We start from the raw sequence: 25,100 nt of genomic DNA on the forward strand, positions 1-25,100 counted from the left end.
ACAATCAAAGCATGGAATAATCTCCACCCAACTATAGTTACCCAACCAGATGCAACTACATTTAAAGTAGCTCTTTCTTCCCAATAACCCTTTCTGGCTTAAGCCCTCCCTTCACCACCTCCAGTTTAAATTCCATTTGGAATATTTTGGAGGACCAAGAAACCAAGAACCAAGAAAAAACCGGAATATCCAGAGAAAACCCATGTGGTCATAGGGAGAATGTACAAATACTGTACAGACAGCACCCTAGTCGGGATCAAATCTGGGTCTGTGGTGCTGTAAGGCAGCAACTCTACTGCTGTGCCACCATGCACCCCATTAAATTATTTTTTCTGTAATATATTTATTATGGTGTCACGTCAATAAAGATGAACTCTGCCCTTGGTTGGATAACACGCATTGTGTTTTATGGCTGGTTTTCAACCTCTTCAGTCTGAAGGCCCGAAACATCACCTATTCTTTCTCTCCAGAGATGCTGCCTGTCCTGCTGAGTTATTCCAGGTTTTAATGCCAATCTTCAGTTTAAACCACCATCTGCAGTTCCTTCCTCCACTCTTTCTTGAGCGAAACGGGTCCTATTCTCATATTATTCACCTCAATTAAGTCTTTGTTGCAGAGAATTCAATCCCAGTTATGGAATCTTTCATCAAAGTGAAAAAAAAATTCCTGCCCTGCCAACATCTTCATAAATCAGTTTTGGATCCTCTCCAGAGCAATTGCACCCTTTCTACAATGTGTCATAGTCTTACAGCATGGAAACAGGCCCTTCATCCCAACTTGTTCATGCAGATCAAGATGCCCTATCTAAACTAGTCCCATTTATCCGCATTTGGCCCATATCCCTTTAAACCTTATGTGTGCCGGTGTGTGCGCCAGTGTGTGCCAGTGTGTGTGTGTGTGAGAGTGTGTGTGAGAGTGTGTGTGAGAGTGCCAGTGTGTGTGTGTGTGCCAGTGTGTGTGTGTGCCAGTGTGTGTGTGTGCCAGTGTGTGTGTGTGTGCCAGTGTGTGTGTGTGCCAGTGTGTGTGTGTGCCAGTGTGTGTGTGTGCCAGTGTGTGTGTGTGCCAGTGTGTGTGTGTGCCAGTGTGTGTGTGCCAGTGTGTGTGTGTGCCAGTGTGTGTGCCAGTGTGTGTGCCAGTGTGTGTGCCAGTGTGTGTGTGCCAGTGTGTGTGCCAGTGTGTGTGTGCCAGTGTGTGTGTGCCAGTGTGTGTGTGCCAGTGTGTGTGTGCCAGTGTGTGTGTGCCAGTGTGTGTGTGCCAGTGTGTGTGTGCCAGTGTGTGTGTGCCAGTGTGTGTGTGCCAGTGTGTGTGTGCCAGTGTGTGTGTGTCAGTGTGTGTGTGCCAGTGTGTGTGCGTGTGTGTCAGTGTGTGTGTGCCAGTGTGTGTGTGCGCCAGTGTGTGTGTGCGCCTGTGTGTGTGTGCGCCTGTGTGTGTGCGCCTGTGTGTGTGTGCGCCTGTGTGTGTGCGCGTGTGTGTGCGCCTGTGTGCGCCTGTGTGCGTGTGCCTGTGTGCGTGTGCCTGTGTGCGTGCGCCAGTGTGCGTGCGCCAGTGTGTGTGTGCGCGCCAGTGTGTGTGTGCGTGCCTGTGTGTGCGCCTGTGTGTGTGTGCCAGTGTGTGTGTGCGCGCCAGTGTGTGTGTGCGCCAGTGTGTGTGTGTGTGCCAGTGTGTGTGTGTGTGTGTGTGCGCCAGTGTGTGTGTGTGTGTGCGCCAGTGTGTGTGTGTGTGTGCGCCAGTGTGTGTGTGCGCCAGTGTGTGTGTGTGCGCCAGTGTGTGTGTGCGCCAGTGTGTGTGTGCGCCAGTGTGTGTGTGTGCGCCAGTGTGTGTGTGCGCCAGTGTGTGTGTGTGCGCCAGTGTGTGTGTGTGCGCCAGTGTGTGTGTGTGTGCGCCAGTGTGTGTGCGCGCCAGTGTGTGTGTGTGTGTGTGTGCCAGTGTGTGTGTGTGCGCCAGTGTGTGTGTGTGTGCGCCAGTGTGTGTGTGTGCGCCAGTGTGTGTGTGTGCGCCAGTGTGTGTGTGTGCGCGCGTGTGTGTGTGTGCGCGCGCGCCAGTGTGTGTGTGTGTGTGCGCGCGCCAGTGTGTGTGTGTGTGCGCGCCAGTGTGTGTGTGTGCGCGCCAGTGTGTGTGTGTGTGCGCCAGCCAGTGGTGTGTGTGTGCGCGCCAGTGTGTGTGTGCGCGCGCCAGTGTGTGTGTGTGCGCAGTGTGTGTGTGTGTGCGCCAGTGTGTGTGTGTGCGCCAGTGTGTGTGTGCGCCAGTGTGTGTGTGCGCCAGTGTGTGTGTGCGCCAGTGTGTGTGTGCGCCAGTGTGTGTGTGTGCGCCAGTGTGTGTGTGTGTGCGCCAGTGTGTGTGTGTGTGCGCCAGTGTGTGTGTGTGCGCCAGTGTGTGTGTGTGCGCCAGTGTGTGTGGGTGTGCGCCAGTGTGTGCGCGTGCGCCAGTGTGTGTGTGCGCGGTGCGCCAGTGTGTGTGTGCGCGCGTGCGCCAGTGTGTGCGCGCGTGCGCCAGTGTGTGCGTGCGCCAGTGTGTGTGCGTGCGCCTGTGTGTGTGCGTGCGCAGTGTGTGTGTGTGCGTGCGCCAGTGTGTGTGCGTGCGCCAGTGTGTGTGCGTGAGTGCGTGTGTGTGCGTGCGCCAGTGTGTGTGTGCGTGCGCCAGTGTGTGTGTGCGTGCGCCAGTGTGTGTGTGCGCGCGCCAGTGTGTGTGTGCGCGCGCCAGTGTGTGTGTGCGCGCGCCAGTGTGTGTGTGCGCGCGCCAGTGTGTGTGCGCGCGCCAGTGTGTGTGCGCGCGCCAGTGTGTGTGCGCGCGCCAGTGTGTGTGCGCGCGCCAGTGTGTGTGCGCGCGCGAGTGTGTGTGTAGGGATGTGTGTGTGTGTGCGAGTGTGTGTGTGCGAGTGTGTGTGTGCGAGTGTGTGTGTGTGTGGTGTGTGTGTGAGGTGTGTGTGCAGCAGTGTGTGTGCGCGCCAGTGTGTGTGTGCGCGCCAGTGTGTGTGCGCGCCAGTGTGTGTGCGTGCGCCAGTGTGTGTGCGTGCGCCAGTGTGTGTGCGTGCGCCAGTGTGTGCGTGTGCGTGCGCCAGTGTGTGCGTGTGCGTGCGCCAGTGTGTGCGTGTGTGCGTGCGCCAGTGTGTGTGTGTGTGCGTGCGCCAGTGTGTGTGTGTGTTGTGCGCCAGTGTGTGCGTGTGTGCGTGCGCCAGTGTGTGCGTGTGCGTGCGCCAGTGTGTGTGTGTGTGTGCGCCAGTGTGTGTGTGTGTGTGCGCCAGTGTGTGTGTGTGTGCGCCAGTGTGTGTGTGTGTGTGTGCGCCAGTGTGTGTGTGTGTGTGCGCCAGTGTGTGTGTGTGTGCGCCAGTGTGTGTGTGTGTGCGCCAGTGTGTGTGTGTGTGCGCCAGTGTGTGTGTGTGTGCGCGCGCCAGTGTGTGTGTGTGTGTGCGCGCCAGTGTGTGTGTGCGCGCCAGTGTGTGTGTGTGTGTGCGCCAGTGTGTGTGTGTGTGTGCGCCAGTGTGTGTGTGTGCGCCGGTGTGTGTGTGTGTGCCAGTGTGTGTGTGTGCGCCAGTGTGTGTGTGTGCGCCAGTGTGTGTGTGTGCGCCAGTGTGTGTGTGTGCGCCAGTGTGTGTGTGTGCGCCAGTGTGTGTGTGGCGCCAGTGTGTGTGTGCCGCCAGTGTGTGTGTGCCGCCAGTGTGTGTGTGCCGCCAGTGTGTGGGTGCCGCCAGTGTGTGGGTGCCGCCAGTGTGTGGGTGCCGCCAGTGTGGGTGCCGCCAGTGTGGGTGCCGCCAGTGTGGGTGCCGCCAGTGTGGGTGCCGCCAGTGTGGGTGCCGCCAGTGTGGGTGCCGCCAGTGTGTGTGTGCCGCCAGTGTGTGTGTGCCGCCAGTGTGTGTGTGTGCCGCCAGTGTGTGTGTGCCGCCAGTGTGTGTGTGCCGCCAGTGTGTGTGTGTGCCGCCAGTGTGTGTGTGTGCCGCCAGTGTGTGTGTGCCGCCAGTGTGTGTGTGTGCCGCCAGTGTGTGTGTGCCGCCAGTGTGTGTGTGCCGCCAGTGTGTGTGTGCCGCCAGTGTGTGTGTGCCGCCAGTGTGTGTGCGTGCGCCAGTGTGTGTGCGTGCGCCAGTGTGTGTGCGTGCGCCAGTGTGTGTGCGTGCGCCAGTGTGCGTGAGTGCGCCTGTGTGCGTGCGCCTGTGTGCGTGCGCCTGTGTGCGAGCGCCAGTGTGCGAGCGCCAGTGTGCGAGCGCCAGTGTGCGAGCGCCAGTGTGCGCGCGCCAGTGTGTGCGCGCGCCAGTGTGCGCGCGCCAGTGTGCGCGCGCCTGTGTGCGCGCGCCTGTGTGCGCGCGCGCCTGTGTGCGCGCGCCAGTGTGTGCGCGCGCCAGTGTGTGCGCGCGCCAGTGTGTGCGCGCGCCGCGCCAGTGTGTGCGCGCGCCAGTGTTTGCGCGCGCCACAGTGTGTGTGCCGCCAGTGTGTGTGTGTGCCGCCAGTGTGTGTGTGCCGCCAGTGTGTGTGTGCCGCCAGTGTGTGTGTGCCGCCAGTGTGTGTGTGCCGCCAGTGTGTGTGTGCCGCCAGTGTGTGGGTGCCGCCAGTGTGTGGGTGCCGCCAGTGTGTGGGTGCCGCCAGTGTGTGGGTGCCGCCAGCCAGTGTGTGGGTGCCGCCAGTGTGGGTGCCGCCAGTGTGGGTGCCGCCAGTGTGGGTGCCGCCAGTGTGGGTGCCGCCAGTGTGGGTGCCGCCAGTGTGGGTGCCGCCAGTGTGGGTGCCGCCAGTGTGGGGTGCCGCCAGTGTGGGTGCCGCCAGTGTGGGTGCCGCCAGTGTGGGTGCCGCCAGTGTGTGTGCCGCCAGTGTGTGTGCCGCCAGTGTGTGTGTGTCGCCAGTGTGTGTGTGTCGCCAGTGTGTGTGTGTGTCGCCAGTGTGTGTGCGTGCGCCCAGTGTGTGTGTGCGTGCGCAGTGTGTGTGCGTGCGCCAGTGTGCGTGCGCCAGTGTGCGTGCGCCAGTGTGCGTGCGCCTGTGTGCGTGCGCCTGTGTGCGCGCGCCTGTGTGCGCGCGCCAGTGTGTGCGCGCGCCAGTGTGTGCGCGCGCCAGTGTGTGCGCGCGCCAGTGTTTGCGCGCGCCACAGTGTGTGTGCCGCCAGTGTGTGTGTGCCGCCAGTGTGTGTGTGCCGCCAGTGTGTGTGTGCCGCCAGTGTGTGTGTGCCGCCAGTGTGTGTGTGCCGCCAGTGTGTGTGTGCCGCCAGTGTGTGTGTGCCGCCAGTGTGTGTGTGCCGCCAGTGTGTGTGTGCCGCCAGTGTGTGTGTGCCGCCAGTGTGTGTGCCGCCAGTGTGTGTGCCGCCAGTGTGTGTGCCGCCAGTGTGTGTGTGCCGCCAGTGTGTGTGTGTCGCCAGTGTGTGTGTGTCGCCAGTGTGTGTGTGTGTCGCCAGTGTGTGTGTGTCGCCAGTGTGTGTGTGTCGCCAGTGTGTGTGCGCGGTCGCCAGTGTGTGCGCGCGGTCGCCAGTGTGTGCGCGGTCGCCAGTGTGTGCGCGGTCGCCAGTGTGTGCGCGCCCGCCAGTGTGTGCGCCAGTGTGTGTGCGCCAGTGTGTGTGCGCCAGTGTGTGTGCGCCAGTGTGTGTGTGCCACAGTGTGTGTGTGCCCAGTGTGTGTGTGCCCAGTGTGTGTGTGCCCAGTGTGTGTGTCGCCAGTGTGTGTGCGTCGCCAGTGTGTGTGCGCGCCAGTGTGTGTGCGCGCCAGTGAGTGTGTGTGCGCCAGTGTGTGTGTGTGAGTGTCAGTGAAGCGGCGACAACATCCAGAGTGAGCAGAGACTTGGCGATGCCCCCCACCCCCCCGGGAATGCGGGCCGGCCCATGTGCTCTGGGTCCAGCTGGGGTCAGACTTTTGACTAAATCTGTTTGAGAGTGAGTGCATAGACAAAGAATGACATTTCTTTTGCTATACGGCAAATAATTTTCCAATGCCAGATATCAGTGCACCGACCTACCACAGAAAAGGTCCAGAATTCTGTGCACAAACAAATCATCTTGTCGAATGGGGCAAATAGCTTCCAGCAGTGGAATGTATTGAAAGGAGCACATTTTGTGTAGTATCTTATTGCATGTCTCAGAAGAAACATAGACATAGAAACATAGAAATTAGGTGCAGGAGTAGGCCATTCGGCCCTTCGAGCCTGCACGGCCATTCAATATATCTCACTAGGAAGGTGATACAACATGGAGCAGCAAATATTGGATGGATGCTTGGCCTTTCATTAAAAAAAGTACATTTGACGAGTATGCAACGAGCATGTTGCATCTGTATTCACAAAGGAGAAGGATGTGGAGGCCAGTGAAATCAGTGTAGAGAATATTGAAACGCAAAGGCAGTTTGAGATTAAGAAGGAGGTGGTGTTGGGGCTCTTGAAGAGCATTAAGGTGGATAAATCCTCGGGGCCTGATGGGATTGGACTCAAGTTATTATGAGAAGCAAGAGAGGATATTCCAGGGGCTTGCTAAAGATCTTTGCAACATCTCCAGCCATAGATGATTGTGGACTTTGGAAGCGTTAGGATGGGGACCCACAGTCCCGTTTATATCAACGGGTCGATGGTTGAAAGGGTCAAGAGCTTCAAATTCCTGGGCGTGCACATCTCTGAAGATCTTTCCTGGTCTGAGAACACTGATGCAATTATTAAGAAAGCACATCAGCGCCTCTACTTCATGAGAAGATTACGGAGAGTCGGATTGTCAAGGAGGACTCTCTCTAACTTCTACAGGTGCACAGTCGAGAGCATGCTGACCAGTTGCATCGTGGCTTGGTTCAGCAATTTGAGCGCCCTGGAGAGGAAAAGACTACAAAAAGTAGTAAACACTGCCCAGCCCATCATCGGCTCTGACCTCCCTTCCATCGAGGGGATCTATCGCAGTCACTGCCTCAAAGGCTGGCAGTATCATCAAAGACCCACACCATCCTGGCCACACACTCATCTCCCTGCTACCTTCAGGTAGAAGGTACAGGAGCCTGAAGACTGCAACAACCAAGTTCAGGAATAGCTACTTCCCCACAGCCTTCAGGCTATTAAACCTGGCTCGGACAAAACTCTGATTATTAATAACCCATTTTCTGTTATTTGCACTTTATCAGTTTATTTATTCATGTGTGTATATATTTATATCATGGTATATGGACACACTAATCTGTTTTGTAGTGAATGACTACTATGTTCTGTGTGCTGAAGCAAAGCAAGGATTTCATTGTGCTATCAGGGACACATGACAATAAACTCACTTTAATCTTGACTCTTGAAACATAGAAACATAGAAAATAGGTGCAGGAGTAGGCCATTCGGCCCTTCGAGCCAGCACCACCATTCAATATGATCATGGCTGATCATCCAACTCAGTATCATGTACCTGCCTTCTCTCCATACCCCCTGATCCCTTTAGCCACAAGGGCCACATCTAACAATCTTAAATATAGCCAATGAACTGGCCTCAACTACCTTCTGTGGCAGAGAATTCCAGAGATTCACCACTCTCTGTGTGAAAAATGTTTTCCTCATCTCAGTCCTAAAAGATTTCCCCCTTATCCTTAAACTGTGACCCCTTGTCCTGGACTTCCCCAACATCGGGAACAATCTTCCTGCATCTAGCCTGTCTAACCCCTTAAGAATTTTGTACGTTTCTATAAGATCCCCCCTCAATCTTCTAAATTCTAGCGAGTACAAGCCAAGTCTAACCAGTCTTTCTTCATATGAAAGTCCTGATATCTCAGGAATCAGTCTGGTGAACCTTCTCTGTACTCCCTCTATGGCAAGAATGTCTTTCCTCAGATTTGGAGACCAAAACTGTACGCAATACTCCAGGTGTGGTCTCACCAAGACCCTGTACAACTGCAGTAGTACCTACCTGCTCCTATATTCAAATCCTTTTGCTATGAATGCTAACATACCATTTGCTTTCTTCACTGCCTGCTACACCTGCGTGCCTACTTTCAATGACTGGTGTACCATGACACCCAGGTCTCGTTGCATCTCCCCTTTTCCTAATCGGCCACCATTTAGATAATAGTCTACTTTCCTGGTTTTGCCACCAAAGTGGATAACCTCACATTTATCCACATTATACTGCATCTGCCATGCATTTGCCCACTAACCCAGCCTATCCAAGTCACCTTGCAGCCTCCTAGCATCCTCCTCACAGCTAACACTGTCCCCCAGCTTCGTGCCATCTGCAAACTTGGAGATGTTGCATTCAATTCCCTCATCCAAATCATTAATCTCTATATTACTAAATCTCTGATCTTGACCACTTTTGGCCCACTGTGCTACGATTTCCGACAGAATGCCGCTACCTACGGCCATCATGTTTGGCCACCTCGCTCAGAGCCCCTCTCCGCCTTACAGGTGCGGAGGATTTTTCGCATCGATGAAAAATCAGAGAGATATTAATGTTTTTAAAAAATTCGCCATTCCCTCTGCTGCCCCTGCTGGAGGGAGGGGGAGGGACTATAAAACCAGGAAGTGGTGTGCCTCACTTAGTCTCTGCAAGATGAATGAAGCCAAGGGTCACGTCTCTCTGAGCTCTGAATAACTCTGAAGAAATGTCTACACAACTGTGAGTACCCTTAATGTGGTTTGAAAATGAAAATATGGTTTGTTTGAAGTAAAAAGGCACTGCCTGCAAATAATTGTTTGGGTGCTTTGGCTTGAAGTTGAAAGGCACTACTTACTGCAAATGGTGGCGGATGATTTGCTTGAAGTTGAAAGGCACTACTTACTGCACATGGTGGCATGAAAGTTGAAAGGCATTACTTACTGTAAATGATGGCTTGGGTGCTTTGGCTTGAAGTTGAAAGGATCTACTTACTGCAAATGGTGGCTTGGGAGCTTTGGCTTGAAGTTTAAAAAAATCATCAAACTCTCTGCTGCACCTGCTGGAGGGAGGGGGAGGGACTATAAAACCAGGAAGTGGTGTGCCTCATTCTCTGCAAGATGGATGAAGCCAAGGGTCACGTCTCTATGAGCTCTGAATAACACTGAACAAATGTCTACACAACTGTGAGTACCCTTAATGTGGTTTGAAAATGAAAACATGGTTTGTTTGAAGTAAAAGGCACTACCTGCAAATGGTGGCTTGGGTGGTTTGGCTTGAAGTTGAAAGGCACTACTTACTGCAAATGGCGGCTTGGGTGCTTTGGCTTGAAGTTAAAAGGCACTACTGCAAATGCACTTACTTCCTGTTTGCACTGTATATTGATTTAAGATAAAATGCTACCACTTACGGTTGTGATTTTTTTGGCCATCTTACTCAGTCCTCCCTCCGCTGAGCAGGTGCAGAGAATTCTTCCCATCAATGAAAAATAAAAGTGTTATTAGTGTTTAAAAAATGTTGAGAATCTCTCTCCTGTCGATCACGCCCTGAAAGCCACACCTTTTCCGGTGGGACGGGGAGGGGTTATAAAACCCGGAAGTGTGGGTGTGGCTCAGTCTCTGCATGATGGGGGAGGGAGAAGTCATGACTCTGTCTGAGCTGTGAATCAACTGAACACAGTGAATGTCTACTGAACTGTGAGTTTGGTGTTTTGTGTGGTTTTATGGTGGTTTCACCCTGCATGAAATGGTATGAAGCTGCCTTTGAATTTGGTGGCCTTGCACCCTGCTCATAGTGGTAAGAAACTGCACTTGAATTTGGTGGCCTTGCACCCTGCTTGAAATGGAATTTCAAGGAATAGTCATGTCAACTGCCAGCCCACCAGCCGTGAGTGAGCTGCCAGCAGATCAGGCTTGAGGGACTGAGCTGCCACCCCAAGAATCCAGAAAGCCCCCCACTGGCCACCAATATTTGAATTGGTGGAGAGGTGGAATATTGTGTCGGGGGACCAGCCCTCCCGTGTGAACATGGGACCCAACAGGTCCCACTTAGTCTAGTATATATTGTAAATAGCTGGGGTCCCAGCACTGAGCCTTGCGGTACCCCACTAGTCACTGCCTGCCATTGTGAAAAGGACCCGTTTACTCCTACTCTTTGCTTCCTGTCTGCCAGCCAGTTCTCTATCCACATCAATACTGAACCCCCAATACCGTGTGCTTTAAGTTTGTATACTAATCTCTTATGTGGGACCTTGTCGAAAGCCTTCTGAAAGTCCAGATATAACACATCCACTGGTTCTCCCTTATCCACTCTACTAGTTACATCCTCGAAAAATTCTATAAGATTCGTCAGACATGATTTACCTTTTGACTCTTGAAATGTACTTGCATTATCTAAGATAATGTAGACTTCTTGCAATATCTTTAAGAGAGATCTTGTTTTAAGTAATTGAACATCCCAGTATTTTGTGTTAGTTTGTTCCCAGAAGGAAACTGGTTGTTCCTTCAATGTCTGGCTGCTAGAATCAATTTGACAGTAGATATCAGTTCCAAGTCTAACAATGGGATGTTTAGTTACCTAAAACAAAATCAGCAATGGGATCCGTTCTGTGACTAATGCACAAATCTGGTTGGGGAAATTGAAGTGTTTTCAATGAGAAATATCTGCCTTAAAATAATTTTCACCCACATCATTGCACTTGGTGTCAAGAGGTTTATGGGGAGAAGGCTGGGGAATGGGGTTGAGAGGGAAAGATAGACCAGTCATGGGTCAGCCACAAAAGCTGCAGTAACTCAGTGGGACAGGCAGCGTCTCTGGAGAGAAGGAATGGGTGACGTTTCGGGTCGAGACCCTTCTTCAGACGTGGTTGAATGGCGAAATAAACTTGATGGGCCGAATGACCTCCACCTGCTCCCAGCACTTATGAAGCTCATGTTAATGTATGAGTAATCGAGTTCGTTAGCAGGGCTGTTGACGCCTTATGGTTTTTGACTACACGTTAACTCAAATTTAATGTAAGCACCAGTGTATTTCTGAGCCCATTTCAAGTAGGCAATGAAGATGTTAGGGGAGGATATGTATGTGAAATTGCCATGTATTATTATAGACTTTGTGCCGTAATCAGACCATCTCGTTTCTCGAGAACCTAGAAATTTATAAAATCATTGTGGTTCATTCAAACATTCACAGCAGGTTATTTAATGGTGGTGAGTAGTTGAAGTAGATCTGTCAGTGGCATGTACAAGACTTGCAATGGCAGGGAATGGAGGGATATGAGTTATGCACAGGTGAATAAATTGATGTGAAGGAAATGTTGTAGAAATGTGTACAAAAATGTGTAGGACCTTACTGTCCTAGGCCTCCTCCATTGTCAGAGTGAGGCACAGCGCAAATTGGAGGAACCGCACCTCATATTTAGCTTGGGTAGCTTACGCCCCAGCGGTATGAATATTGACTTCTCTAACTTCAAGTAGTCCTTGCTTTCCCTCTCTCTCCATCCCCTCCCCCTTCCCAGTTCTCCGACCAGTCTTACTGTCTGTGTTTTATCTCTGTACCGCCAACTCCTCTGACATTAGTCTGAAGAAGGGTCCCGCTGAGTTACTCCAGTATTTTGTATCTACCTTCTAGATAAATTGATGGTCTTGGCACAGCATGTTCGACACGGCATTGTAGGCTGAAGGGCCTCATGTCGTGACCTTGATCCTTATCTTCCATAAATGAATTGGCTTTGGAGATTCTGTTGGAATGTCAGTCAGTATCAGTATATCTTTATTGTCATTTCCTGAGTACTCACATACCCAGAGGAAACAAAGATGTCTATGAGTTTACAATATTTTATGCTACTTGGTCGGTTTAATTTAGAGATACAGCGCAGAAACAGGTCCCTCGGCCCACTGAATCCACGTGGACCAGCGATCCCCGCACACTAACACTATTCTACACACCAGGGGCAATTTATCATTTTACCAAGCCAATTGACCTGCAAACCTGTACGTCTTTGGAGTGTGGGAGGAAACTGGAGATCCCGGAGAAAACTCACAGGGAGAACGTATAATCTCTGTACAGATAAGCACCCATAGTCAAGACTGAACCGGGGTCTCTGACGCTTTAAGGCAGCAACTCTCCTGCCACCCAATATCTGTATCTATGGATGATTATTACACAGCTCCTCTACGCAAACTAACTGAGATGAGTTAACTCACCACTGACAAAGATGTAGATTTTGATTGAAATTCTGAAAATTAACGGGATCAAAAGATACAGCATAGGGAAGGGAAGATCAGCGATGATCTTAGTAGATGGCAGTGCCAGCTCCAGCAGAAATAGTCTTTCCCCCGGTCCCCTGTGGAGATTCCCTGATCCGAGGTTCCTCGGTGCTGAGACTTGAATCAAAAGGGGAACAGGTCTAGTTAGATTAGCTGCAGGAAGTGATGCTTCACTCAGTGCCTTTGGAACTCCACTCAACAGCTAAATCAATAACAGATTGGGAGCCGGGGCAATCTGGCAAATGATGTTTTATATAATGTCCACTCATCAAGTAAAATCTGGTAATCATCAAGACTAGAAAAATTGTTTGTGCAAATACTGATTCATTGAAATTGTGTTTTCATTTTACAGCCCTTGATTTACTGAGATAAAAAAAAAAATTTAAACATGTCAGTGAAATAGTTCAAAATGTTTTAAAAACTTGGTCATTAATTATTTTCTCTATCCCACGGCATTTGTCACATGGTGAATGAAAGGAAGGTTCTATGTTAGTATTATTGTCATTGCAGGCTTTACATAGATCATCAGTTGATGCTTATTTGTTGAATATATCTAAGAGAAGTGCTGGAAATGTCCAGATGTACCTTGATTGTGTGATTAAATATAAGACGTTGCAGGAGTGCCTCTAATTAAAAACAGATAGTGCTACGAATCTTAAAACAAAGGCTTTGATTATACTTTTTAAACTGGTTAAATAATCAAATCTTCCATTCTTGAAATGAAATAAACATCTTTGGAAATATTGTTGGACAAATTATGAAGGGAAAGACTGAGTTAACACTTATAGCCAATTTATAGACCGTTTATTGAAACTCAAATAAGCTTTAGAAAGTGGTGGACACGGCCCGGTCCACAACAAGTGCTGACCTCACCACGATCAAAGGGATCAATAAGTGGCGCAGCCTCAAAAAGGCATCCAACATCATCAATGACCCACACAAACCTGGCCACACTCGCATTTCACATCCTACCATCAGGAAGAAGGTACAGAAGTCTGAAAACAGTGACCACCAGGTTTAAGAATAGCTTCTTCCCAACAACCATCAGGCTCCTGAATACTACACAGCTCAACTATGGGCTACTTTTGATTACACTGAAGACTGGGCTTTTTTGCATTGGTAATTGTGTTATCAATACTTCAATTGCATTTTTGTTTATTAGATATTATCTATGTGTGTAAGAAGGAACTGCAGATGCTGGTTTAAACTGAAGATCGACACAAAATGCTGGAGTAACTCAGTGGGGCAGGCAGCATCTCTGGAGAGAAGGAATGGGTGATGTTTTGGGTCGAGTGTTGTTTTTACAGACATGTTATGTCGCTGCAAGCAAGAAATTCATTGTTCCGTTGTCGGTATATTTGACAATTAAAACGCTCTCGACTTGAAATTGCCAGAAGCGTGAGAGGGGAAGGAGCAAAAGAATAGGTCTATGGACGGAAGTTGGGAATAGCTTGGGCAAGGTTGAAGCATGTGGTCTTGGAGAAAGACAGTGGGTTCCATATGTTAGCATGCTGATAGAATGGTGATGGCAATCCACCGAATATTGCATTGAACACAACGTTGTCAACCTACGCAGACAATTGTTGCAGTGAGGAGAGCGGGGAATATTATTTACGCTCGTCACTCACTTGATGCCAAAAGGATTTTGGAACTTCAACCAGGTTTCTGAAGCTTTCTCGGACAAATTTGCATGTGAAACCAAGATGAGTATATAGTGGCATAGAGTCAAAGAGTGATATAAGATGGCAACTTGCCCACACCGGTCAACATGTCCCAGCTACACTAGTCCCACCTGTCCGCGTTTACCACTCATTTCAGATAATAATTCTGCTGTTGAAACTCAATCCGAGAGATTCCATAACAATCTCCTACCACCACCACTGTGAAGAAAGTCTTTCAACAAGTCATGAAAGAAAACTATAGTGAGCTGACAATATCTTTTGTGTTCAAGAAGGAACTGCAGATGCTGGAAAAATATCTTTTGTCAGGTATTGAAACGTTGGCAAAGAGTGATACAGTATGGAAACAGGCCCTTTGGCCCGACTTGCCCACACCGGCCAACATGTCCCAGCTACACTAGTCCCACCTAGCTGTGTTTGGCCCATATCCCTCCAAACCTGTCCAATCCATGTACCTGTCTAACTGTTTCTTAAATGTTGGGATAGTCCCAGCCTCAACTACCTCCTCTGGCAGCTTGTTCCATACACCCACCTTATTGCAGGAATGGATGCTGTTTCTCAAGATTCATTGCTTTTCATCAGGCTAGTGTGGAGAATCACTAGCCCAGAGAGGACAAAGTGTGAATATGATGATAAATGAAAGTGACAGGCAACCGGATGCTTGGGGTCACATTTACTGACTAAATGAAGGTCTTCTACCAAGCGGTTTTCAATTTGTCTCTCTGTTGTAGAGGAGATTACATTGTGAAGAGTGAACTGCTCTTCAAATCTAACCACCGTTTTACTTCCATGTTGATTGATGCAAGCTGCTCATGCACTCGTTGCACATCAATTCACCACCCCACGTGCAGTATCGGGATAAAACAATAACCTTGTACCGAGGTAGCTGTGAGCAAATGAAGCCAGCCAGGGGTATGGCAATCAGATCGCTTGCTAGGTTAGGAGACCAAGATGTACAGGCAAGGTATACCTATGGCTAAAACAGTAACATTCTTGTTCTGCTGTGCCAAAAATGTCAAAAAGATCTTTGTTTCCTGTTCATAGAGTGGAAGAAATTCATGGTTCTATTATTTTTATGGCATTTTTATGTTATGATGTCTGTCACTTGACCATTACTTTTTGAATTGTATATTAATCCTAGCCTGGGGCTATTCCTTCAGTTATTTTTCTTCCATCATTTTCAAGAGGCTTGGACTTCTGCCAAGTTTAAGGGAACAGTACTGCATCTGTGTTTTCTTTCTTTTATTGAAACTTCTTGGAAAAAAGTGTTGGCCTTGTTTTAGAGTGATCAAAGATTTTGGTCAAAACATCTCTCGCTTGCCAAATTTTAAAACTGCTGTTTAACTGAAGTCGCTGAGGGATTTTAAATTTCACTGGCCTTGTCAGGCCTTCATGGCCATGATCGTTATCTCCAGTGTCTGGCACTGTACCACTCTTTTAAAGACTACCTACCCTGAAGGAGATTCCTCACCAGAGCTAAGAAGCAGTGATTTAAGCAGTATGTGACTACGCTGAATGATAGATGGCCACAGTAGAATCAGATTGTGATGGGGAGGAACCTAGAAAAATAGCAACTCCATAACGAAATTCAGTCATTACTTTAGCATCCATGCTGATTTGGGTTGGGGTAAGAAGTTAACATTTCTAGGAGATGGAGACTGATCACTGAAAAAAACAATGTTTTGGGAGTGGAGAGTTGCCTTTGACGGTTTGTAAATCTTGCCGCTACAACGCAAGATTGTCAAACCCGAGTCTTGCCCTTGTCCTGCCTGAATCTGCAGCGTTTTCTGGCACAGAAGAGCAATGCTACTTTACTAACTTTTAAGATTGGCGCTCATCTTCCTCGTTTATCACCGAATGCGTCTCTTCAGTTGGGGAACGATTGCAAAGGGATTTGTAGCAGCGCAGGCGTGAAGAAACCTGCTTAACAAATACAAATACAAAAAAAAATATGCTCCTGTTGTCGATAACAAAAAAAATCCTTCTTTTGTAGGGCCTGATCACCTCCCATTGCATCCTGTGATTCCTTCAGAAAGCAAATCTTTCAGTTTTGGCGTACCTGGAGATTTTAGGGGATGCATAAAAAGTCTATGCTGGATATTGCATTTTGTAAGACTTAAAAATCCATATGATTACCTGAACGCATGGTTGTTAGTGTATTCATTCTGGGAGATATTTTGGCATATTCTGTTACTAATATGTTACATCTGGCTTTTGTAGGTTGCTAAAGCCAATGGCTGCCTGTTTGTTATGCTGTGCTTAAATAATGGCTTATTTAGAATACTTTCAAAAGTCTCAAGGACACTCTTCTGTATTGCAATTGGCAAACATTTTCAAGTAGCAAATAATTTTAAATGTCCGGAAAAGTTATGTGGAATTGCGTTCTCCTCCTTTCCACGATCCAATCCGGTTTCACCTCATTCTCAGCTATTTTATTTGGTACATTATATGAAGGTTTGTAGATTTACAAAAAAAGTTGTTAATGCCATTATTTATTTTGATGTTGATCTTGAAGATATATCACTATGTGAAATGCTATGGAGTGCATTATAAATTTGCTAAATACATTTTAACAAAGAAATTAGGGGGTTGGAATTTCATGGAGTATAAAATATTAATTTAATAATTTAACTAGACGATCAGCAATCTGGTTCTTATTTTCATCTATGTCCAATCAAACAGCAGAATCCACATCCTGCCATTGATGCATGATGCAAATCGATTGTGTCAGTGTGCGAGTGCTTAATGCTAGGTTCTGCTCATTTTCTTTCAATCTTGTTGCTTGTGTTCAATGGGATATTTCTATATTTTCAAACTGATTCCAAAATAAACTTCAGTACTAATGCGTATAGTAGAATATCTTCATTCAATTTAAAATATTATAAGATTGAAACAATAAAATTGCTGATAAAGACGTTGAATTTAGAAATAAGAGCATGGAAAGCAGTCAGTCACCCTGTAAGTCTGCATTGATGCTGTCGTATCAACTGGAATTATTTATTCCAGTCCCATTTCCCTGCCCCCTCCCACATTTATTTATATTTTTCCTTTCACGAGTACTTGGCAGCACGGTGGTGCAGCGCTAGAGTTGCTGCCTTACAGCTCCAGAGACTTGGGTTCAATCCTGACTATGGGTGCTGTCTGTACAGAGTTTGTACGTACTCCCCGTGACCTGTGTGGGTTTTCCCCGGGTGCTCCGGTTTCCTCCCACACTCCAAAGACGTACAGGTTTGTAGGTTAATTGGCTTTGATAAAGATTGTAAATTGTCTCTAGTGTGTAGGATAGTACTAGCGTATGGGGATCGCTAGTCGGTGCGGACCCGGTGGGCCGAAGGGCCTGTGTCCGTGCTGTATCTCTAAAACAAACTAAATTCTTCTCCTAAATGCCACCTCAGCAGCCACTTCCAATGAAATGGTCACAAAATTAAGAATGGCGTGCATATACCTTAGTAATATAGTATAGTACTTTATTACCTTAGTATAAGCGCAGAACAAAAACTGAATTTCTGTTGCTGATCCAAGGGAGGTTCTCGGTGTTACCTCCAGTCCAAAACAAAAACCCTCTGCTATCACCATGAAGCGAATTCTCCACCAGTCGGCTAGTTCTCCCTGAATCCCATGGATCAAACCTTCCAGAGCGATCTACCATACGGAACCTTATCAATGCCTTGCTGAAGCCCCTAGACAACACCTGCGGCTCTGCCCTCATCATCCTTCTTCAAAAAACTACTTGGGATTCGTAACACACAATCTTCCACGTACAAAGCCATGCTAACTATCCCTAATCAACTCCTGTCTATCCGAATGCATAAATCGTAGATGGTCTATAGTTCCCTGGCTTTTCCTTACAGCCCTTCTAAAATAGGGGCACAACATTAGCCACCCTCCGGTCTTCAGGCACCTCACCTGTATCTAATGCTGATTCATATATCTCAGCCAGGGCACCTGCATTTTACTCACTCCTGCAACTCCACACAGAGATAACCGCTTTGGTTACTGCGCATTATTGTCTCTCTAGTTACCCTCTTTCCCTTCATATATATATATTGGATTTTCTTTAATATTATCTGCTGCTTATTACCCTCATTACTTCCTTCTTAAGTATGCTCAATCCCAGCTGCCCACACCTGGCCCATGTCACATTTCTCCAGACCAGAGCCTCAAGTTCTTTAACCATCCAAGCTTCCTTACTGCCACTTCACTCTAACAGGAACATACATGCTTGAACTCTTGTCATCCTATTTTATGGATGTTCCTTTGCCCGCAAACAACCTGCTCCAATCAACTTTAGCAAGTTCCTCTCATTTGTGATGAAAATTGGACTTGCCCCAATTCAGAATTTTAACTCATAGGCCCGCTACCTGTCTTTATCCATCATTATTTTAATGCTAATAGAACTGTGGTCTCTGGCCCCAAAAGGCTGCCCCACAGACAGTTCAGTCTTTGCCTTTCCCAACTTCCCAAGAGTAGATCAGGCTTTAGCCTCTCCCTTGTAGGGTCCTCTACATATCACCTGATGCAACAACCTCCATATGCTGAAACCTTGAACAGAACACAGAGCTGGAGTAACTCCGCGGGTAAGGCAGCATCTACTGAGGCAATGGACATGTGACGTTTTGGGTCGGGACCCTACTTCAGACTGAAGAAGCATTCCAACTTGAAATGTCGGCAGTCCATTCCAGTCACGGATGCAACCTGACCCACTGAGTTACTCCACCTCTTTGTGTTTGGCTGGAGTTATCATGAATGGTGAGGTACAGGTATATTGACAATCTTGCTGAAGTGTTGCTTATCTAGTCATTTTTCACTTAAACTCTGAATGCAAGAGTCAAGGGAGTCAAGAGTGTTTTATTGTCACATGTCCCAGATAGAACAATTAAATTCTTACTTGCAGCAGCACAACAGAATATGTAAATATCGTACACTAGAAACAATATAATAAATGAGAAATAAAAGTCCAGTGTGTGTGTACACACACATTCATACGTACACATAAAAAAACAAATGCTGATCATAAAGATGGAACGTGAGCCAGAAAATCCTTTGTTATAAAATCCTTTGCTCTGATTCTTACCATATTATCAACCTTTACCAATATATAAACGTCCTAATAACTTCCTATTTTGCCACATTCCCATTATGACAGTTTATGTCCATTGCAGTTGTGCAGCAGATAGAGTTCCCCGACTCCTGACTCCTGCCACCTGAGGCGACAGATAGCACAATGGGCTAAGAGTTCGGCTGGCGACCGGAAGGTAGCCGGTTCAAATCCCGCTTGGAGTGCATACTGTCGTTGTGTCCTTGGGCAAGACACTTCACCCACCTTTGCCTGTAATGGAATGTACGGCGGCAGGCGCGGGCACACCGCGACGCCCTGTGTCTCCCTTTCAAGGGAGATGCTAAAAATGCATTTCGTTGTCTCTGTACTGTACACTGACAATGACAATAAATTGAATCATTTCATTTCATTTCATTTTTTTTTGGGTTCAATCCGCACCTCGGGTGCTATCTGTGGGGAGTTCTTCCTGTGATGAGTGGGCTAATTCCAGGACTGGAGTAATTTTCTCCCACATCACAAAAATGTAACGTTGGTTTGTTAATTGGCTACTGTAATTGTCCCTGCTGTGAATGATGGGTCCGTGGGGGAGGTTATTGCAAAGTGTGGGAACATATAAAGAGATACAGTGTAAGCATGTGCTTGGTGGTCAGTGCAGAGTAGGTGGGTCAAAGAAACTTGTTCCATGCTGTATAGCAAGGACATGCTGTGATGTTTTATCCTTCACCCAACCATCTAAACTGCACCACTTATCCTTACTGCATTGCAAGTTTAACTCGTTGCTTGAAGTTTGAGCAGTATTTGAACACAAAGCTTAAAGAAAGTTTAGGTTGCTAATTTTAGTTGCTTGAATGTAAAAATAACTTGGAAAAATCTGGGAAATGATGTAATGGATAGATTGGAAACAGCATTGATTCACTGTGGAGCTCATGTAGAGATGATATAACAGTAGTATCCTGTGATGAAACCTCTATGAAATTGGTTCTTAAACATTTATTTTTATTATTTGTGCAGGAACACCATATACTTGGGCAGCCATTTTTTGTTCTTCACCCTTGTCGAACCTCTGAATTAATGACTCCAATAATGATTGGTGCCACAAAGGAGCAAAGGTAAAGATGATTTACACAGTCAGCCTATTGAATAGTTAACATTGGCACTGATTGAACAAAGCTGAATTAAAATGCAATTAATTATTATTAAGGCAATTCAAATTATTTTGCTTTTTAACCAAGTAAATCTCTGGTGTGTATATATTTAAGAGCAAATGATAATAAATCTTCTGATTTGATGAGGAGTAAACCCAAATGCAGCACGGTGGTGCAGCGGTAGAGTTGTTGCTTGTAAGGCCAGCGACCCGGGTTCGATCCTGACTGCGGGTGCCGTCTGCACAGACTTTACACATTCTTCCCGTGACCGTGTGGGTATTCTCCGTGATCATCGGTTTCCTCCCACACTCCAAACAAGTGCAGGCTTGTAGGTAAATTAGCTTGGTGTAAGTGTAAATTGTCCCTAGTGTGTGTAGGATAGTGTTAATGTGCGGAGATCGCTGGTCGGCACGGATCCGGTGGGCCGAAGGGCCTGTTTCCGCGCTGTATCTCTAAAAACTAAAAACTAAAGAAGAAAAGTGGGTCGTTCAGAGTCAGGTGTTACTTTTCTGTCTCTTCTGAATCTAAGCTGATTTTTCAATATCCATACGTAGGCAATAAGTGGTCCTATTAACTGCTCTTATGATCTTATTTATAAGCAACACAATGTTCAATATGTTTCAGTGATATATTTAAACATTGTCACAAGTATTATGTATACAGATAGAAGTAATTGTTGATAAAACATGATACCTTCCCGTGTATACGTTTTATATTTGGTCTGATGTGTTCCGTCAAAATTGTAAAAAATAAGACGCGTTATTGTTTAGAAAATGTTCTGCTTTCTTTGTTGAAGCATTGATTCCTTCATACTAACTATCATTTGAGCTTCACCCAGCTTTAACAAAGCAGCAGCTGAAACATCCTGAAGTAATTATTGTCCAGCAGCATAAGACAAGGATAACTTTGAATGTGTGGAGAGCTTTTATGTATTTTAAACAAAAACAGTCTTTAAGTTATAGAATGAGAGAAGGGTGTGCTCAGGCCTTACTATGTGCTGACAAATGTCAACAAAATAACTAGATTAACTTGTTTGTTCTCAAGTTTTGATACATCTGCCATGTAGTAGAAAAATCATGGATGAATGATCTTTCAAGTTTTAGTCCTCTGTAGTCTGGGACAAAGTGTATTATATTTCCTGACTCACCATCGAGGGAAGCAGAGTCTGAAGCAATGACAGCAATTTGGAGTATGTTACACTTCTCTGTGTGTAGAATGGATTGCTATTCTAATTCAAGCTCAAGGGCCTCAAAGCACGCACCTCCAGATTTAGGGAAAACAATCCTCTCATAAGGTAAAGGGATAGTCCTGATTTCCCAACCTACCACATTGCAGCCCTTGCACTTTTTTTACCTGCACTTTCTCTGTAACTGTAATGCTGTAATACTATATTCTGCTCTCTGGGATTTTCTCTGCAGTACCTGCACTACCTGTATGGCTCGATTGTACTTGTGTTGTATGATTTGACTGGATAGCATGAAAACAATGTTTCTCTCTATATCTCAGTACACATGACAATAAGAAACCAACGCCAATACTAATTCAGATTTCTAATAATGGCCTTTATCTTTATTTGGCAACACTTTTGTGTCATTGTATATTTTCCGATATCTCTATTTCTAAAACTATTCCATATTAGATCTCCCAGTTTAATCTTACATTGGAATTGCTGGACCCTGGGTTATTCCAGAATTTAAATATTAATGTTATGTTACAAGCAGCTTTAGAAAATAAATGTTTGTTGACTTTTTTTCCTAGAAAGCGTTCTTTGTTTCTGTATCTTGACACCAAAATATGCTTATCACCAGTTGATGCACATTAGAAATGATCCATATATTATAATGTAATTTATTAAATGCTAAGGTCATGAGGCATGTAAATATATTTCATTATATGTTATTAGGGTAAAACTGAGATGGCATCTACTTTGCGTCAGTGTGGGGAGAAAACTGAAGTGCAATATGGCAGCCTTGACCTGCACCTGCCTTAAGGCGTAATGTCGCAGACCTTTTAACCTAGAAGTTGTCCATGTTTTCGCTAGCTTGAGTGGTTGCAAAGAACATTATGAATTTGGGGATTTTTGGGTGGCTGAGATATCAATTGGCTCCAGACCTGGTGGCAGTGCCTTGGTAGAACATTTACCCCAACAACGAGAACGGGAGATCGAAGGGAGGACCCAGCTGGGAGCGGCCGAGCTCGGAGAGGGGACACGCCGGGGATGGGGGGAGGGAACGTGCCCTGCTGCCTCGTGCGGTGGCAGGCCTGGTTGGCCACTACAAGGAAATATAGACGGTTCGATGAACTTTGTGTAACATTGTCGGCGGCAGAAACTTGGCAACTCTTTGTGCAGGTCTGCCTGGGTCAGGCCTGCTGGATTGCATGCAAAAACAAAGAATTTCATTGTTGCTATGTGACAATAATGTATCATTGAGCTAGCATGTCCAACATATTTAGTTTGATTATATTGATGCAGACTTTCACCTTGGCCTCAGCTTGCCAAAGGTTACTTTGCTGCACTAGATTGAGCCTACTTTGCCTAGCTACGGGATTCAACGTTTTCCTCTGAGTTCAGGGTTTGGGGTTTTTGGTTCGGGGTAAGTCCGCACGCATTTGAACCTTCAACACCAGGAAGATATCCTGAGCAGGATCCATCTTGGGTTAGAAGCATAGAAACATAGAACATAGACCTTAGATGCAGGAGTAGGCCATTCGGCCCTTTGAGCCAGCACCGCCATTCAATATGATCATGGCTGATCATCCAAAATCAGTATCCCGTTCCTGCTTTTCCCCCATATCACTTGATTCCCTTAGCCCTAAGAGCTAAATCTGCAATTGCTGAAAAAGGAGGACAGCATTGGCAATATGCATGCTCCTTCATTCACTTTTATGGGGTGCAATGAATTCAGCATGAAATGGTTCCATTTTAAATTTTCATAAGCTCAAGCTAAAGTAAACATTTCTCCTGAAAGCCATTGGATATCTCCTCATTATCACTGAAGAACCCATTTCTTTTGTGCAATTTTAACACTGTCAAGTATATGCCAGCTTTGGAATTTCTTTTTTTGAGAACAAATTTTTTATCCACTGAAACTCATCCAAGAAATTGGACCCTTGGGGCCAGAAGGTGCTCTTGCAGGGTGTGCGACAAACAAGATTAGCTACATATGGTAACGTTTATCAGTCAGCAGCAGTTGAGAACTGACCTGCCGTTAGGCTGGCTCGAGCCTCTGTGATTGATAACACATTGAGCAGTTAATATGTAGACTGTAAAGCTGTTTCAACTGTATGCTACACTTGAAGTCAGAGCACTTATTGACTCCTCTAGTGCATGGGCGCCTGATTACTAATCTCAGATCTTTTGAGGTATTGCAGATAAATGTGCAGAGACGTCTTTCAGGAAAGACTTTTATACGTGGCAAAAGAAATGTATGTTGAATGTGTTCAGGGTTGCTTTCTCCAGCTCCAACCCAACTCATCGCTTTCTAAGGTTTACAGAATAAACGACAGAACGCATGAAAAGTGCATAATGATTGCAGCCATTTTCTCCCATTTACGCACATAACAATACCTCTGAAAAAGGGTCTCGACCCGAAACATGACAGATTCCTTTTCTCCAGCAATGCTGTCTAACCCACTGAGTAACACCAGCTTTTTGTGGCTATCTTTTCTTTCAAAAACTGATCACAATTTTTTATCTCAATTAAGCTTTTGAGATGTGTTTGCTTATTCATTTTTAAATGTTTTTTTAGTTTAGTTTAGTTTAGAGATACAGCGTGGAAACAGGCCCTTTGACCCACCGAGTCCGCACCGACCAGCGATCCCGCACATTAACACTATCCTACACATACACTAGGGACAATTTACACACACACACACCAAGCCAAATACCTGTACGTCTTTGGAGTGTGGAAGGAAACCGAAGATCTCGGAGGAAACCCACACGGTCACGGGGAGAACATACAAACTACGTACAGACAGCACCCGTAGTCGGAATCGAACCCAGGTCTCCGGCGCTGCAAACGCTGTAAGGCAGCAACGCTACCTTGGGCAAAAGATGGAGAAAAATATTAGAGCAGCTAACGGCACTAATTGGGATCCACGTACGTTCAGACTATAATATCTAATTTCAATCCAGAGTCAAGACTTTGGAAAAAGGGGGAAAATCCAAGCCCAGTGATTTTGTAAGAAATGAAGGCCTTCAGGCAAAAACTTTAATAAAACCAACTATTTGGTAGATAAGTTTAATTATGTTAGCATCATACGTGACTATTTAAAAATACCTTGTATAGTTCCGCTTTTGGATATTAAAACTCAGTTACTGCACGAAAAAAAAATCAATAAAAAAATTCCCAGAAGGTTTTTGAGTTGTTTGTGGAACTAGAGGCATTATCTAGAATCGTAAATTTCTGTCAATGTTTTTAAATGTCAGTGAGTATAATGAGAAAAAAATAATAAAAGTGCGGCACGGTGGCGCAGGGGTAGAGTTGCTGCCTGACAGCGCTAGAGACCTGGGTTTGATCCTGACTACGGGTGCTGTCTGTACGGAGTTTGTACGTTCTCCCCGTGACAAGTTTTCTCCGAGATCTTCGGTTTCCTCCCACGCTCCAAAGACGTACAGGTTTGTAAGTTGGTATAAATGTAAATTGTCCCTAGTGTGTGTAGGATAGTATAAGTGTGTGGGGATCGCTGGTCGGTGCGGACTCGGTGGGCCGAAGGGCCTGTTTTCGCGCTGTATCTCGAAACCAAAACTAAACTAAAAACCATGACAACAGGAAGTTGCAGACACATCATGCTGAACACGTATTTCATATTTACTTAACAAGACCAAGCGTAGTCTTCAATTACAGTGGGCTTAGCGGTCAGGGATGGTTGCAGTGGGACCCAGAGAAGGAATTTGCTTTCCATTATAAACTTTCTACACTCCCAGGACCCCACATTAAAACCAGGAGCAAGTTACCTGTGCAACAATTGTCAAGCTGTAATTGCATCCTCCCATCAGTTGCTACAGTACAGTCAAAGCTTCAATTCCAAATTATTTCCTTAAATAATAGAAGGTCATGAATTTGCTCTTTGCTACTGCATCTTGAAAATATATAAATAAAGGTTAAGTTCCCAATTCTGTAGACTATACTAACGGCATATTTAAAAATGGGTGTGAAATTCA

At 46.5% G+C, this 25,100-nt stretch overlaps 1 protein-coding gene across 4 annotated transcripts in view; it reads left to right on the plus strand.

Annotated features, from left to right (window-relative positions):
• Positions 1 to 25,100, plus strand: part of atg10 (ATG10 autophagy related 10 homolog (S. cerevisiae)) — a 327,510-nt gene that overhangs the window by 278,900 nt on the left and 23,510 nt on the right. For 3 of the 4 annotated variants that reach the window (XM_055633408.1, XM_055633406.1, XM_055633407.1), the window contains exon 6: positions 19,803 to 19,900. The exons of the other annotated variant lie outside the window; for it this stretch is intronic. In XM_055633408.1, coding sequence (XP_055489383.1) covers positions 19,803 to 19,900 — 98 coding nt within the window. The remainder of the gene's footprint in view (positions 1 to 19,802; positions 19,901 to 25,100) is intronic. 4 annotated transcript variants of the gene reach the window in all.

The sequence above is a fragment of the Leucoraja erinacea genome, chromosome 3, assembly GCF_028641065.1.
Source record: "Leucoraja erinacea ecotype New England chromosome 3, Leri_hhj_1, whole genome shotgun sequence".
In the NCBI taxonomy this organism is placed as follows: domain Eukaryota; kingdom Metazoa; phylum Chordata; class Chondrichthyes; order Rajiformes; family Rajidae; genus Leucoraja; species Leucoraja erinaceus.